Here is a 17,504-nt window from a genome sequence, read left to right as displayed (position 1 = left end):
AGGTTTATTGTATTATAAATTCATTAGAGTTATATTATTTGGAAGAATTAAGACTTAACTTTAGGCTTGAAAAAATAGGAACATATGGGACTTCATTATTAGTTGGTATCAAAATTTAAGAATTTGATGATAGATTTGGGTGAGTTTTTGAGTCTAGGCTAAATATATAGTAATATGGGTGTCTACGAACTCGTTTGCTTATGGATATTGTATACTGCATAGATTGGAAACATTCAGAGACATTGAGGAAAGGAAAAGTATTGGAGAAGGAGCTTGCTTGACTTCGATTATTCAGTGGAGGTAGGTTTTGCTTTATTTTATATGATAGATAGACTCTTAATAGTGATTGATAATCATTGAGTGATATAGTGAATTTTTTCATGTACTTGGTTGTTGTGGTTTGGATAATTTTTATGTTGTTGTGATTGGTCTGAGATCCCAAAGTTAGTCAAATTGACTTTCGAAAAACGCAACATGACAATTAAAAATAGACAGGGGGAGTACTTGTCATTTCACAAAATCAATACATAAACAACATTATCTTTCTATTTTACCTTGAGAGTTATTAGCCTTGAAAGTATGAATTTGACCACACAAAAAAACAAAATGATTTAACTCATGTTCATTGGCCAATTTAATTAATCAAAATAAATTAATTTATGTTCATTTATTGAAAACTTGACTTCAAGAAAACACTAAATAATGGTACAATAATAAACTTACCTAATATCTTAAGGGAACGGAGGGAGTAATTCACATCACTAGAATTCTAGATTATAAAGGAAAGATGTTGCATTAACTTTTTGTTTGGTTGCATACTTCCATAAGTAACACTCTTTCTGCTTCATATGTCAAAGACGCTGCTTCCTTCAGACTCAACGAGCTTAAAATGCTTAGCTGAGTTGATACGAAGGAGCGCGAATATAAGAGAATTACAACCTGAAAAGTAAAAACACCGGTTTTTCTTAGCATGTCACCGAATTTGAAACCAGTTGAGGTTGTAACCAAAAGAATGGTAACAGATTGAGTGCACCAACCTGTTGTAACTACGTTTTTGAAGCTGGGCAAGCGAAACAGCAATTTTAGCACCGATACTGGCATTATTTTTCACGAGAGCAATGTCTGAAACTTCATTAAGGAAACTAAAAGGATGGACTAAACTGAAGGCCATGATCTAATTCAGGTGGCGTTGTGGAAATGATTGATAATAATTTATTGTGACATTCCTCTTTCTCTATCAAGATTTTAACGAATGATCTGCAAACTAAACATCGTATAGTAATAACAGTTAAGGGATACTTGAAGCCAGAGATGCTCCACCAGTAAGTTCATTGACTCTTGCAAGCAAGAACGGAGTTTCAGCATTGCCAGTAATCTTCTTCTCTCTGAGTTAGCAATTACATCCCAACATTAGTATGTGGAAATAGGTAATGAGGTGCAAAGAACCATGTACTTCCGCAAATAAGAGGATACAGCAGAATACTTACCGTGCTTCTTGGAGAGCTTGCTGTATTGCCGACTCAATCAAACTTCCAGAAGCAGAATGCTCTCTTGGAATGGGGACTGCTATCAAGATTCCACTCTTCTGCTCAAGTCTTATGTTCGCATCTACAGTCAAAGTTAGGGAATAGAAGTAAATACGCTATATTTAACGAGTAAATGAATGAAGGATGAAATAGGTATAGGAGTTCCTTGCCAATAACTCGAGCGCAATGTTCTGGCGATTCTACTCGAGCAGGTGCCTAAGTTTTATGGCAAAGATAACTAATTAGAAAACATGATATAATGTGCATTATAAACATAATAAAGAAAAATATGATCTCGTGTTAACTGAAATTATATGACAAGTTATCCATACATTCCTAAAGAAAAGTAATCTATTCACCTACCCTATCATTTTCTCCTGAACCACCCCACCATTCCCAATAATGAAGGAATAAAAATAATTAAAAGAAGAGAAGAATCCACATTTTGACCATATAAGTTTTTGGTGTTGACGAGCAGCATATTTCAGCATGTAACAACGTTTGACCCCTTTTTCCTATACCTCACTCTTTCACGGTTCAGTAGAGAAATCTACTCCCTCCATTTCATTTTATAAAGCGGTGTTCACCAGGTGTTTGAGAAAGAAAGGAAGACTTTTGACATATAAACTGAATATATAATATACCATACGGAAGGCAGTCTTAAAACTTGTGGTCTTAAATATGCAATGACATTCTTACAGCTATTAGAGTATGTCATTAGGGTAAAATGAGAGGCATAAAATTAAAGAGTTACCAAATATAGAAATGTGTTATTCTTTTTGGAACACACCATAAAAGTGACATAAAACGAAAAGATGGCATACTACATAAGAAACTATAAGTTGGACTGGTTTTCATATTTTGGAAGGGTTTCCATGACTGTTTTAATAGTCCGCTTTGTTTGAAACATATAACAGGAGTTAATCATAGGAATCATATGATAGGATTAATGACAAAATATGAACCTTGCAGCCACTGGTTTGTGTGAAGAAAGCAGGGAACTCATCGGTTCTATAAGCTGCAACAGTAACTCTTTGAGTTTCCTGTAGGTCAAGATAGGAAAGGAAGGAGTTAAATTTCCAAGTCCTCCATTATCATATATTAGAGATCTGAAGTTAAATCCAAAGTTGGTACAAACCAAATATTCAAGTGTTCGAGGAATATCTAGTATCGATTTTATACCAGCAGAGATCACAGCCACAGGAGTATTTCCAAGCTCAGTAAGATCAGAAGAAACATCCATTGCTGTACTCAAACATAATAAATAAGAAATAAATGCAAATAAGAGAAGAAAAGTTGAAAGATAAGGAAGTTGCTTATTTCATTACGAAAAGTTTGCTACCTTGAAACAAAAAGGCTTGAGAGATGCTCTAAATGTCAAATGAAAACCATGTAGAGCGCGAGTTTATTAGAAGCAGGCAAGCAGCCTAATAATGCACCTTGTTAAGAAATGGACCATGGGGCTAACTCTTGAGGTGAGTTCTATCCAAGACAATATAAGGTGACACCTCAACCAATGTCGGACGCTCTAACTCCCTACACGTCCTGGACATCTGAAGCGTGGACAGCATAATATGGGGCCGACATTGGATAAACCAAGAATAGGGGTGGGTCTAACTTTAATACCATGTGAGAAATAAAGTCACATGAGAAATGAATAAGATTAACAAAATGACATTGGGTCTAACAGCCTCAAAAGCTAGCTTATGCGGTGAAAATTGTCAAGACCCTGTACGGAGATAATAACTCATTCCCTCAATCTGTGTGGGACACTATTACACACCTCCTCTGCACACTGATGTCTGGAAATTTGGACCATGGACAACAGGTAAACTAAGAATAGAGATGGCACCAACGCTGATATCATGTTAAGAAAATGGATGTTGATTCTCACTCAACCTTAAAAGCTAGCTCATAAGGCATGGATCAACCAAGACCATTTAAGGAGCAAACAGTCCATAGTGATGGACACTCTAAGCATCTCATATTAACCAGGTCTTATGCCATTTACCGAAGTTGAAAAATATTATTGAGCCAATATTTGGAACTAATCAGTAAAATAATCATCATCAGAAGAAACTCCATATTGCTCCTCGTAACAGGTTGGAGTTGGACACCCTAGTTTAGTGTCATTCCTTCTTAATTCATATTGATGATACCGCTGATCACTTACCAGTCTACATGAAAATGTCTAGTTTAGTGTCCTGCTTAATTCATATTGATGATACCGCTGATCACTTATCAGTCTCTACATGAAAATGTCCTTCACGTGCATCTTGTCCTCCATAACTCCATTCTTGATTTTATTTATGAATTAAATATTTGTTTGCCAACTATTGTCACAAAATGCTCAAAGAGATTCGGCAAGCTATCGTTCTAATTTAAAAATCAGATGCTACCAAGCAAAATCATCATTCTAGCATCACCATAGATTTTAAAGTACCAAAGCACATATACAAGTGTTGATTCACTTACTGTTCTCTCCATGCCTATGTACTCCTCCAATACCGCCAGTGACAAATACTGGAATACCCACCTACAAAATGCAGAAGATTTTTCTACAAAATTATACAAATAAAATACAGAAAAAACAAGAAAGTTACAAGAAAAATCCTGTAGGATGCAGTCATCACCTTCGAAGCAAGATACATTGTTGCAGAGACAGTAGTTGCCCCATTCTCCCTGCCTGCCATCTAGGGGAAAAAATACAAACAATAGCTTAGAAAACACTTAATTTGACAGCTGTGGCGGCTTCCCAAGAATATTTGGTAGGATCCAGGCAGATACCCAAACATATGCTCCGAACTTTTTGAAAGGGAAAACTTGAAGATGAAGCATATACCTAGCTTCTATAACTTAAAACGTGAAATAGCAGCAGATGCCAGTCAGAGACACAAGGTAGAACCAAATATAACAATGTCCAGAAGATTGCACGTCAAAAACTGTTATTTAAGCGCAAAAGGTTACCTTTTAACAGATACGCAAGAAAACAACAAAAATAACCAAAAGAAAATAGAACATTTGCATAGGTAATGTGAAAACAGTCTTTCACAACAGCAAATGAGAAACCAGATACGCCTTGTTTTTTCTACAAAGAAGAATAAAAAATATTTCTGAACTCTGACCCAATCAGATGTGGAGAAGTCATGAACCGAGTGGATAATTATCTCTTTGATAGTAACTAAAACGTTTGGATGAAGCACACAAAATCCAATATGATCTCTGGGTTGTCTAAGGTCTCTTCTTCTGAGTTCACTTCCACTCCTATTGTTATACCTCACCTACAAGCTAGTGCAGTCAGACAGTTATGTAGGCATGTTGAATACAGGAAAATAATGAAAGACTGAATATTTTTTTATTTTAATAAATAGTGGTGTTCGGGCCAGATTATGTACACCTCGATTATATTACTAGGTACTTGCTAGCTCCCACCAATATGATACCGAGAGACTCTCCCACTAAATCTTGTGCAGATGGGATGAAGTCAAGCCTGATTGAGTTTTGAACCCGTATCTCCCATGATTTTCATCACACTGCATTGACCGCTGGATCCCCTTTGATGCTTAATAATAGACTTCAATAGTGAAAATTCAAGGAAGTGTGTGGCATCCCCATGTGTTCTTGGTTATTCCTACTCTACTAATTATAATTTTTAGTGACAGTAATGCCCATTACATTCCACTCCAATTAAAATATCAACACTATTATGCCTTCACTCTTTAAAAGAAACCACGAATATTATTGTTAGAATAGGAATAGGTTTATACAATCCTATTAGAATAGGAATAAGTTTAACAATCCTATTAGAATAGGAATAAGTTTATACAATCCTATTAGAATAGGAATAGGAATACTAAATAGTATCCTACTTGGTAAAGGATTGTATTCTAGGGTCTATAAATAGGGTCTCAATGTAATAATGTAAACAGCAACAATTCAATAATATTCTTCTCATATATTTCTCACATGGTATCAGATCCTCTACGATCTTAGTAAACAATCAAAGTGTTTCCGCTGCTGGCGGGCGGCTATTACTCATATATGCCACCCGTCTGGCCAACAATTATGTTAGCAAAAGTTGGGTCACCGTGTATCTTTTCGGTGACTATTTTCTCATATTTGATTTATGTAAGCACCGTGCCATCATTCCGGTGACTACTTTCTTATATCTAACTCGTAGCACCGTGCCATCTTTCCGGTGACTACTTTGTCATATTTAATTTGTGTAGCACTGTGCCATCATTCCAGTGACTACTTTTTCATATATAATTTTTGTAGCACCGTGTCATCCTTCCGGTGACTACCTTTTTTGCATATCTGATTTGCGTAGCACCGTGCATCTCTCCGGACTACTTTTCATATTTAATTTGTGTAGTATCGTGGATTTTTCCGAACTATTTTCTCATATCTGAGTTGCATAGTATCATGTGTCTTTTCAGTGACTCCTCAGATTTGATTTGCATAGTTCCATTCGTCTTTTCGGTGACTCCTCAAATCTGATTTGCGTAGGGTTGTGCCATCATTCCAACCCTACCCATATAATTTTCTTTTTTCAGTAGGGTCGTGTCATCATTCCGACCCTACCCATATTATTTCTCTTTTTCAATGGAGGTCGTTCCATCAATTCGAACTATCCTATATAATTTCTATTTTCTAGTTGGGTCGTGACATAATTCCGACCCTACCCATATAATTTTATTTCTTAGATTGTGACCACTTTTATCCATCAAATCTAATACTCCGGCATATGAGCATGTTCCGGCCAGTTTTTCGGTGACTTTCTTGTTAAATATTGACACGTCTATTGATTCCAACATGATCCATACACTTTATACTAGATTTTGAGCACTTTCGGCGACCGTTGCATTGTGAAGAAGTCTATATGGAGCAACCACCTAATTTTGTTGCTCAGGAGGAGTTTAGTAGCCTTGTATGTTGATTACGTAAGTCACTCTATGGTCTGAAACAGTCTTTGCAAGCTTGGTTTGGGAAGTTCAACACTGTAATTTTATCACTCTCTGTTTTATCAGCATTATGCATCAAATTCAGTATTTCATGAGAAGACCAAGCCCATTGAGATTGATTGTCAAATTTGTGAAGTCGAGTGATCAACTTGCAGATATCTCACCAAGCCCCTCATCGGTCCTCGTGTTAATTACATTTGTAACAAGTTAGGTACATGAATTGTATGCACTAGCTTGAGGGGGAGTGTTAGAATAGGAATAGGTTTATACAATCCTATTAGAATAGGAATAAGTTTATACAATCCTATTAGAATAGGAATAGGAATAGAAATAGAAATAGGAATACTAAATAGTATCCTACTTGGTAAAGGATTGTATTCTAGGGTCTATAAATAGGGTCTCAATGAAATAATGTAAACAGCAACAATTCAATAATATTCTTCTCATATATTTCTCACAATTATAAACCCCATCAACGATGGAAGTTAAATGAGATTCATTAAGGTTGTTCATAAATTGTGATGATAATTATGTTCATTATTGTGATTAGCTACTGATAAATTCCTTGTAGGCATATGACAAGAGAAGTTTTTGGTAGAGGATTAGGCTTGTATGTGGGTGGACTTATATTGAAAGGCTTGCAAGTTTGAAGGAAAAGGCTTTATTAATGAAATCTTGAAGAAAAGTACTTCATAAGAATTGAAGCAATCTTGTCGTAAGTGGAGGTTAGCATGGTTGGGAGAGCATGTCTAAGAAGAGAAGGAAATTCTTGTGGATGGCGAAAAAAAGCCAGGCTTTTGGATTTGATGCCTTCAAGACAAAACCACATAACCGAATGATCAGTTCTCTTTCAATGTGAAGGCTGATAATACATGATTCGCACTATATAACAAGTGCGACATCTCAAGTTGTTTGAGCAAAGAGCTTTTTCATCATCTTTAGTATGTTTTTGGAAAAGAACAAAGAACTAAAAAGGTTTTAAAAGTAAACCTTATTTTTAAATTTAAAAGTCACGCTCCCTCAAGATACTTAAAAATGTGGTAAAGGGAGGAATAATCGATAAATAAGCACATCTTGCTACAAAATAGAAACTATCTTCATAGAAATATTTGGAACTGTAACAAGGGAGTGTAAAACAAATAAATATAAGATAGTGCAAGCTGTGGTGAAGTATCTTTGTGAACTTATGTAGTCATCATCAAGACACACATAATTCTGCCAGCATACATTACAAAACAAGCTATCTGTGCCATGCTATTTTCTCCAGGCCCATGAAGCTTTTTCATGTCACATCTCAAGATATACACATGTACATATATATATATATATATATTCCTCGAGCTAGTGAAATTTAAGTTTCAGCAGTCAAAACAAATATCTTTAACAAATATGATGAAGGAAAACAAGATATAGTTGCTCAGATTAAGTAGCGCAATTTGCAATTGACTTACAACAAGTGCAATGTCTCTACTAGCAGTTTTCCGAGCTTTGCTACCAAGACGTGCTAGAATCTCTAGTTCTTCTGTAGTCAAGCCTACCATAGAGAATATAATTCATGGTTAAAACATTTTACATGCTACTATGATTCCCTAGTTAAAAGAAAGTTAACATAGTATGGCAACTCAGAAATAAGCTAAGGTCATGCAAGTATTTTCAGTTTTATCATTTCAGAATTCACAGACTTCTGTAGTAATGATTGCAATATTCTGGACTCATGTTCTCATTTTTCAGAATTCCTCACAAAGTGTAAGTTTAACAAATAATTTATCAAAGATTCAAAGTGCTGTAGAACATGATGTTCTGGAATTAATTAAGTACAAGATGGAAATGGCTCACAGCAGAGAAGCTATTATAGATGCTCTCAAAAAGGTTACTTTCCACACCAAATTTCTCATCTTCACATTCCATTTCAAAAAACTCTCACTCCATTTCTCATTTTCACATCGATCACTCACATAAACTGTCCAAGTGAATTGGAAAGTCAAAACTTTCAGACAACTGTCAGATACTCATGGAATACGCATCAGCCATATGCCAGTGCAGGAATATGATTGAGCATAGAAGTCAATGTACTTTACTGCAGCAGTGTATATTTCGAGGAAACGCTAGTACTTAGTTAAAAAAGTTCCACTTCTTTCATAAGAGAAAGATATAGATGAAAGAGGTAAAGCACTCATCAACTTAATTGAGCTGCCAAAAGTCGAAAGTTAGCATGAGTATGAGGTAAATATATAAGCAGATAACATGTAGGCAACTTGGTATCTATTGATAGTTAAGATTGATAGTTAAGATGCATATTAAGAAGCCAAGAACAAAGAAGTTGATGGTTATTGCAGATTACTCATAATAGAGCACAAGTAGAGTGTCATGAATTCTTTGGACACTATAAGTTCAGGAGAGGTGTGTGATGAACTCAAGAAATCAACCCCACTTTCGTGTCAAAGTACCCCCAACAAAGAAATAAGAAAAGAATGGGATGCAGAAAAAAAAAATGAAGTCTCAAATAAACACCTATGCATGGTATGCCATCCAGAATAGCGATAGTGGCAGGTACAGCTCCATTCTCCCTCACAATGACCTCCAACTCCTTAGCTGTCTCGAAATTCTGAGGATACGGCATTCCTAGGAACAGCAAAAAAAAAAAGCATCGTTAAAACTAGTATGAGTAGAACAAAAATGAGAAAGTAATTTCAGCTCCTTAAGGCTAACTAACTTAATACATGTAAGGTTAAAGTAACGCGAACAACTTAAGTGAGTTGTGGCAAAGTCTCTATGAGTAGGTTTGATGCAGAATAAGTGTGGATGATTGATGAGGTAACACATTGATCATTCAAGTAACATGTTATTTCCGCTGTATAAATGTAAAGCAGAAGTCTTCATCTTATTTAATTTGGGAGGGCGGGGTATGGAAAGGAAGAACGGAAATCAGGGGAAGACCTAGTGCAAAAACAGCCGGTTCAGCAGACCCACAGCTTTCAAACCATTAAATTTGGTAAATATTAAGAAAAGTGAATGAAGACATTGGGTCGTCAAGGCAGTTAGCCCCTCTTGTCAGAGGTTGAAACTAGTGTTTTCGAGTTGAAAATAAGAATTTATGCAAGTTGTAGTGTTACCTTACCAGTAGACTAGTAGATGATTTAGAGATAGAGAAGAAGAATTGAAGAAAGTAGTGGTACCATGAGATATTATAGTGGATTCCAATGCAACAATGGGGGTTCCATGTTTTAATGCTTCTGAAACCTCCGGGGATATCTTAATCCACCCCAAATTTTGACCAAAAGAGCCAGAGCCAGCCTATAAAGTATAAAGGATGAACGTATCAATAATTCAGCATAAACCTCACATTCTTTTTTACACAGATTTTGTAATTACAATAGTATTTATTACAGAATCTCAAACCTGCATAGTAACAGAGTTCAGCGGTGGTACCTTACAATCTGCTGCTGCTGAAGTGAAGTGTCGACTAAGGATCGCTAATCTAGAATCAGCCATTAATCATCAACAATACTTTGATTTTGCGTATTCAACTTTCAACCAGTTCAATCGCCGCCCTTTATAGGTTTTTTAAGACTGATGGACAAAATTTAAAATCCAGGACTCTCTTTTTTTTCTTTCTTTTTTCTATTTAAAAGTTACTCTTTTCTTTTAATCAATTACGAGTGCGCCTTTAACTCAGACAAGTAGAATGAGAAGTCGAAATTCATTAAGAGAGAGTTCTCTTATTATTATAGAAGTGATGTCATACTATTGGCCCAAAAACTGTTTTACTGTAGTATTTGGTCCTCTGGCCAATTTAACATTTTTCTCTTACACAGACCAACTTCATGTCATTATGATTATCGTGGGCCCCATTGGATATTTTCATTTCACATGCCAACTTTCTCATATTGAGATTGGTGATATAACCACATCTACTTCTCTTTGTTGGTACTTTGATGACAAATAGTAAATCTTTTGAAATACTAATCTTAATACTCATATAATGAGTTTTTTTTTCTTTACTTAAAAGGAAAAATTCTTTTGGCCATAATTTGGCCAGAATGGTAAAAGGATATATTTACACTATAAACTAGTTTATTTTTTTGACATATTTTCCTTTTAACTTAAATATTGAATATATTCTTCAATTATGTTTCCAATACATTGAAAATGATTAATGAGATTAATTATTGATGATTTCATAATTAAACATGAGAAAGAAACCATAAAGTTAACTAAAGAAAGCATAAGTCTCACCCACTCTTCTTACTAGAAATTTTCAAGATGTAAAAAAAATATATATATGGCAGTAGTAGTAAAAGAAAAAATATACTATAATTTTTTCAATTTCTAAATTTCCTCCTTTCTACTTTTTCTTTTTTGTTTATTTATCTTTCATTTCTTATTTCTTAATGATAAAAAAAAAATTAAAAAGTACAAAAGAGGAGTAAAGTGTAGGCTATCTATTTTAGTTTATAATTAATAATCGTGAAAAGATAAATTATATTTAAATTTAAATATTAAAAATTTATATCTATAATACTGAAAATAAAAAATCTGAAATTCACCAAGTTGGCAAAACAATTACTCTTATTTATTTAAAGGAGTTGCTGTTACGCATGGATTTTCTAGAAAAAAGTTAAATGATAAAAATATATTTTATCCGATTATACTTAAAATGTATGTGAACGAAATATGAAGAAAACTAAAATTTCCATCATGTTTTCTCCATTATATGAATCACATCATACACAAATAAAGACTCATTAAAATTAATATTTATTTATTTTAGTACTAGAGACGTATACAAATATTTTTTGAAAAAAAATGTTGATGGTTCTTCATTGAAACATTATAATAACTAGGAAAGGATATAGAAAGTTCTTTATGAGTTCAAAATAAACTTTTATTAAAAAAAAAGAAACATCTTCATAGTTTCTGATAATAATGACAACACAAATTTGTTAAACATGAACTAGATCAAAGTTTCATCACATATATATTTTTCTTTATTAGTATTATTTGTTGTTTTATAAGAAAAAATGTTTGTTATTAAATGATATGTTAAAATATTAAGTATACATAGTTGTTGTCACAATATTTTATTTTTGCTCTCAAATTAATATTTTTTTAAAAACTGATTAACAATTTTTAAATTAAGTAATTTTATTGTATTTATTATATGAATAAATTTAAATTACCTATTTAAATAATTATTTAAATTCAAATTTTAAATAATTCTTAAAATATAATGTAAAATAGTTCACTAATAACAGTCAAATTCAAAATACTTTAGAATCAGTAGATATTGACACAATAAAGAAATACTAAAAATCATATGGTTCATAAGTGTCGATCCTATTTCACAACAACCCAAGATAGTTACACATTAATGTTGTAGTTTTGATATTTGTTAATTATTATGTTTTAAAAAATTAAACTACATATTTAAATATTATGTTTTAAAAATTAAAATTACGTATTTAAAACTACATATTTAAAAAATTAAAGTACATATTTAATTATTATGTTTTAAAAAATTAAATTATGTAGTTCTATAATGTGTTGATTTTTATCAATTCTAAAGTATTTTGAGTTTTGATTATCGTTATTGAAATATTTTTCAAATTATATTTAAAAACATATTTTTATGTATATTATCAACACGTATTTTAATTGTCTCCTTCGGTAGAAAATTCTATATTAAATGAAAATAATTTTTAAAAAATGTATATCCTAATGGGAAAATCACTTTGGCCAGAATTGTAAAAGGACATGTTTACACTATAAATTAGTTTATTTTTGGACATTTTTTGGCCATAATTAATGTGTTATTCATGGCATAGTTATAAATGTCTTATCATCAATTATATTTTAGAAACATCTAATTTCCAAAATAACATTATTTTTTCTCTTGAAAAACATCCATTATATATATAGACTAATCAATTTAGTTGATTATATTTAAAGAAAAATTCAACTAAATTTTTTTGAATCTACGCTTAATTACTATATTTTACTAAATTTGTATTACAAAATAATTAAGTATAATCTTAAGTAGACAAGATAGTCATTTGTAGTTATTATTAATGTGAAATTTAATTGTCTTCTTCAATAAAGAGATTTATTTTAAGCGAAAAAATAACTTTTCAAAGGTATGCATTGGTACCTTATGAACATTTTTTTAAGGTACAATTCAAAAATATTTTTTAACTAAATCGTACAATTTTTTTTATTAACTGAAGAATATTTTTTTTTAAAATAAATCAAATGAACTATACACATACACAAAAAAAATATACACAAAAAAAAATTATTTTTATTAACTGAAAAAAATATTCAGATAATGATAAACAAATAAATCCACAAATAAGATGTTTAAGAATGAAATTAATCATTGAAATAAAAAGGTTTTTTTTTAAATCACATGTGAGAAGTATCAAATATATTACTGAACTTTGTGAGAAGTATCACATTAAAGGAAGTTTCTAAAATTACCTTAAATGTAATTAACTTATTTATAGCATTATGTCATATTTTCACTATAGAATATCAAAAAATATTATAACACGAAAAATTACTTTCTTATTTTTTAATACATAAAATTCATCTAACTATTAAATTTATCACATGAAACTTATCTTTCTATATTTAACACATTAAAGTACAAACTTTATTAAAAAAATATTTGTTATTATCTATAAAGAATAATCTTTAAAGTTTATCATAAAAAAAATAATATTTTATTCATTTTCTAAAAGATGATTATGAAATAGAATATTCAAATCAGTATATTAGTGAAGAGAAAAAATAATCAAATCATATTATTTTTTTAATATTAATGATAGTGTATTAAATATACTATATTGAAATTAAAATAAAGAAAACAAATGCAATATTATCCCCAACAAATTTTGTGTTATGAAGTTAGATATTAACAAATATATTTTTTTGTGTGCTTGATTTTATAATTGGATGATTTGTATATAATAGAAATAAATAAATGTTAACTTATTTTACAAGTTCAAGACTAGAAAATCATTGATAAACTGTATCCAAAAATCTCTTATGGAATTAGAATTTGTATAATTTAATTTTACATGTAATGAAAAAGAAAAGAGAAATGATGACAAAAAAGATGAAGAAAAAGGAACAAAGAAAGAGTGAATTAGGAAGAATTAAAAGAAGGTGAAGTTAGATTATAATGGATCCCAAATTATAATGTCCATTGAATAATTTCCTTCACACAATTAATAATAATTCTAACTCATTAAACATAATAATTATTGTTCATACGTATTTTTAGAAGTTTAGGAAATAGTAGTAACAAATATTTGACTTAAATTTGGAAGGAAACAAGGTTAAATTAGTCTTTTTACAATTCTGGCCAAATTATGGCCACATAATTCTGGTCATTTAGCACTTTCCTTTTACTTATATCTTCTTCATTTTAATTTATTTATTTGATTTTGGCTTGATTCAGAATTTGAGAAGATAAAAAATATTTTTTAAATTTTATAGTCATAAACTAAAAAATTGAAGAATATACAAAAATGTCTTTTGAATCTTGTGATTTTAAGGTAGAAAAATAAAATTAAAGAGTTATCATTTTTTTTAAAAAAAAAAGACAAATAATTAAAACGGAAAGAATAATAATTTTCATAATTTTTGTGTATCAAAATATTTTATTTTCTCAAAATAGTTCAATCTTTTTTCCAAAATATATCCCAAAAACGCATGTTTAGAAAGGCTGGAATTCATTAATTACTTTGTAGGTTCAATACCCATTGTAAAATTATATAAGCATTTCCTTGAAAAATGAAAAAAAATATCACTATATAAATAAAAAATATATAGCTAAAATTATTCTTTTTGGGACACTAATTTTTGTACTGGTTGTGTCACATGAATTGGATTAGGATGGTTTAAAGAAATTTAATTTTAATTATACATTATAAAATAGTCAAAAAAATTGGAATGGTATTATTTTTTTAAAATAGCCGATCGAACCATCCCATTGACACCCCTGTTGTTACTTCTACTCTATTATTTTTACATAAATCTACATTTATTTGATATTGAAATTGAAATTAAAAAGAGAAATAACAAATAAGTTTCTATATTAGATCACTTACGAGCAAAATATAGTATAACAGTCTTTACTAACTTTTTAACAACCTGTAATGTATAACAATAATATAACTTTGTCCCGGGCTTTCTTTACTGGTATTCTTCTTAGACAAGAGCATTTTCTTTCTTTCTAGAGTTTAAACATTAGCCAAATCAAAATTTTCCCTAAGCGATTTAAAAATATAAAAAAAGGAAAAAGACTATTAAATTGAGGACATTGTCTTTCAGGATAGCTCAACTTGTTTTAAGGATGGACGTTCACATAGATGATCTGGTGTCGATCCCCCCTCAATGTCTTTTGAGTCGAGCCTGTCGCATAGGATTTATCTAATGCGATTTATTATACATAAAAAAAAAAAAATTAACATTATATATAATGTGTAATTTGTTATTGAAGAAAAAAGTCTCCTATGCACTGCACCATGTGCTTGCATATAATTTTTATATTATCAAAGTAAAGTTAATTTGCATAACAAGTAATTTAAGGTATCAAACATGATAATAATTTACAAAAAGAGTATATATATATATATATTATAAGACTCTTAAGTCTTAAGTTATATGTTCAAATTTTACCAACTGCCTTCTCCCTCCAAAAAGACATTATTAAAATAAAATGAAAATACAAGTTAGGCAATGTGAAATATCGAGAAAATACCAACAAATGGAGTGGTAAGTACTTCTTCATACTTATTCAGATATTTTGGGTTTGAATCTCCCTGATTACGAAATTGCCTTTGTTAGGAAGCGTTTTATCCCCAATGTGAATCTTTTCAATGTGAATCTGAATTTAGTGACAACAATATGGATACTAGACATTGAATAAGAAAAAATATTCAAGAAAATGAAACCTAATGCCAACCTGCACCTAACTATACACATAATAAAACTTGCCTAACGTTACCAATTATAGTAGCAACTATGTATAATTATATAAGAATGACAAGTGTTACATTTTTTATTTTAGAGAAACTTTTACATATAGCAAACATAAAAATTATATTTGTATGTTATAGCTATAGTTTGCATAATTGCGCTCCATAGCAAACTTTATGTTTTCTATAGCTATTAATATGTATATTTCGCTATACATATACAAAAGAAACAATTGTATAATCTGTTTCAGTATACATATAAAAAAAATTAATTGTATAATATGTGTTTGTATAAAGAGAGAAAGAGAGAAAGAGAGAAAGACAAAACAAAATTGGGTAGGAGAAGATCTGTATTTGTATAATCATAAGTGTATAGGACGAAAATATATGTATTTGTATTTGTATATACAATGCTCTCTCGCTTTATACACACACAAACGCAGTGTATACATTTGTGTTTGTATAAAGTGAGAGAGGCGAGCGAGAGTGACGAGCGAGATCTGGAGAGGGGAGAGAAGGGAACAAAAATATATGTATATATATAATTTTCTCTCGCCTTATACAAACATAAACGCATTTTATATATTTGTGTTTGTATAAAAGCGAGAGAGGCAAGGGAGAGATTGGAGAGAGTGGCGAGCGAGAAACCTAGAGAGAGAAGCGAATGGCAACAGTTTGCTACGGGTTACAATTAAATCAAATTGTGGTTATGACATTTAATTTGAATTAATAGTTTGCTATTATATACAATTTCACATATAGCAAACATACAAATCATATTTGTATGCTATAATTATAGTTTGCATAATTGCGCTCCATAGCAAACTTTATGTTTTCTATAGCTATTAATATGTATATTTCGCCATACATATACAAAAGCAACAATTGTATAATATGTTTCAGTATACATATACAAAATAATTAATTGTATAATACATGTTTGTATAAAGCAAGAAAGAGAGAAAGACAAAAGAAAACTAGGCAGGGAAAGATCTGTATTTGTATAATCATAAGTGTATAGGACGAAAATATATGTATTTGTATTTGTATATATACAATTCTCTCTAGCTTTATACAAACACAAACACAATGTATACATTTGTGTTTGTATAAAGTGAGAGAGGCGAGAGAGGGGAACGAAAATATATGTATATATACAATTTTCTCTCGCTTTATACAAACACAAACACATTTTTATATATTTGTGCTTGTATAAAAGCAAGATAGGCGAGGGAGAGACTAGCGAAAGTGGCGAACGAGAAACCTAGGGAGAGAAGCGAATGGCAACATTTTGCTACGGGTTACAATTAAATCAAATTGTGGTTATGACATTTAATTTGAATTAATAGCTTGCTATTATATACAATTTCACATATATCAAACATAAAAATCATATTTATATGTTATAGCTGTAGTTTGCATAATTGCGCTCCATAACAAACTTTATGTTTACTATAGCTATTAATATGTATACATTTCGCTATACATATACAAAAGAAACAATTGGATAATCTGTTTCAGTATACATATACAAAAGAATTAATTGTATAATATATGTGTTTGTATAAAGCGAGAAAGAGAGAAAGACAAGAAAATCGGGCAGGGAAAGATCTGTATTTGTATATACAATTCTCTCTCGCTTTATACAACACACAAACGCAATGTATACATTTGTGTTTGTATAAAGTGAGAGAGGCGAGCGAGAGTGGCGAGCGAGATCTGGAGAGGGGAGAGAGGGGAACGAAAATATATGTATATATACAATTTTCTCTCACTTTATACAAACACAAACACATTTTATATATTTTTGTTTGTATAAAAGTGAGAGAGGCGAGGGAGAGACTGGCGAGCGAGAAACCTAGGGAGAGAAGCGAATGGCAACAGTTTGCTACGGGTTACAATTAAATCAAACTATGGTTATGACATTTAATTGAATTAATAGTTTGCTATTATATACAATTTGCTCTTTATTTTATTCATCAATTAATATAAATGAATGAGATATCTTTTTAATTGGTGTTTTGGGGAAA

At 31.0% G+C, this 17,504-nt stretch overlaps 2 protein-coding genes across 4 annotated transcripts in view; one reads left to right on the top strand and one right to left on the bottom strand.

Moving 5' to 3' along the window:
- LOC125821735 (MAP3K epsilon protein kinase 1-like) overlaps positions 1-17,504 on the top strand; it is a 602,763-nt gene that overhangs the window by 496,702 nt on the left and 88,557 nt on the right. The gene's annotated exons all lie outside the window — the stretch shown is intronic.
- LOC125821758 (uncharacterized) lies at positions 649-10,003 on the bottom strand. Its single transcript, XM_049501140.1, has 13 exons — positions 9,920-10,003; positions 9,667-9,784; positions 9,002-9,112; positions 7,942-8,024; positions 4,160-4,219; positions 4,002-4,062; positions 2,665-2,771; positions 2,492-2,569; positions 1,697-1,742; positions 1,488-1,608; positions 1,300-1,385; positions 1,038-1,122; positions 649-842 (listed from the first exon to the last, which is right to left on the bottom strand). The coding sequence occupies exons 1-13, from the start codon at positions 9,980-9,982 to the stop codon at positions 770-772; spliced, it is 1,092 nt and encodes a 363-aa protein (XP_049357097.1). The 5' UTR covers positions 9,983-10,003; the 3' UTR covers positions 649-769.

The sequence above is a fragment of the Solanum verrucosum genome, unplaced genomic scaffold (assembly GCF_900185275.1).
Source record: "Solanum verrucosum unplaced genomic scaffold, falcon-dt-bn FXZP01000210.1, whole genome shotgun sequence".
NCBI lineage: Eukaryota > Viridiplantae > Streptophyta > Magnoliopsida > Solanales > Solanaceae > Solanum > Solanum verrucosum.
The sequence above is the reverse complement of the archived record's forward strand: the minus strand, read 5'-3'. Positions and strand labels throughout refer to the sequence as shown.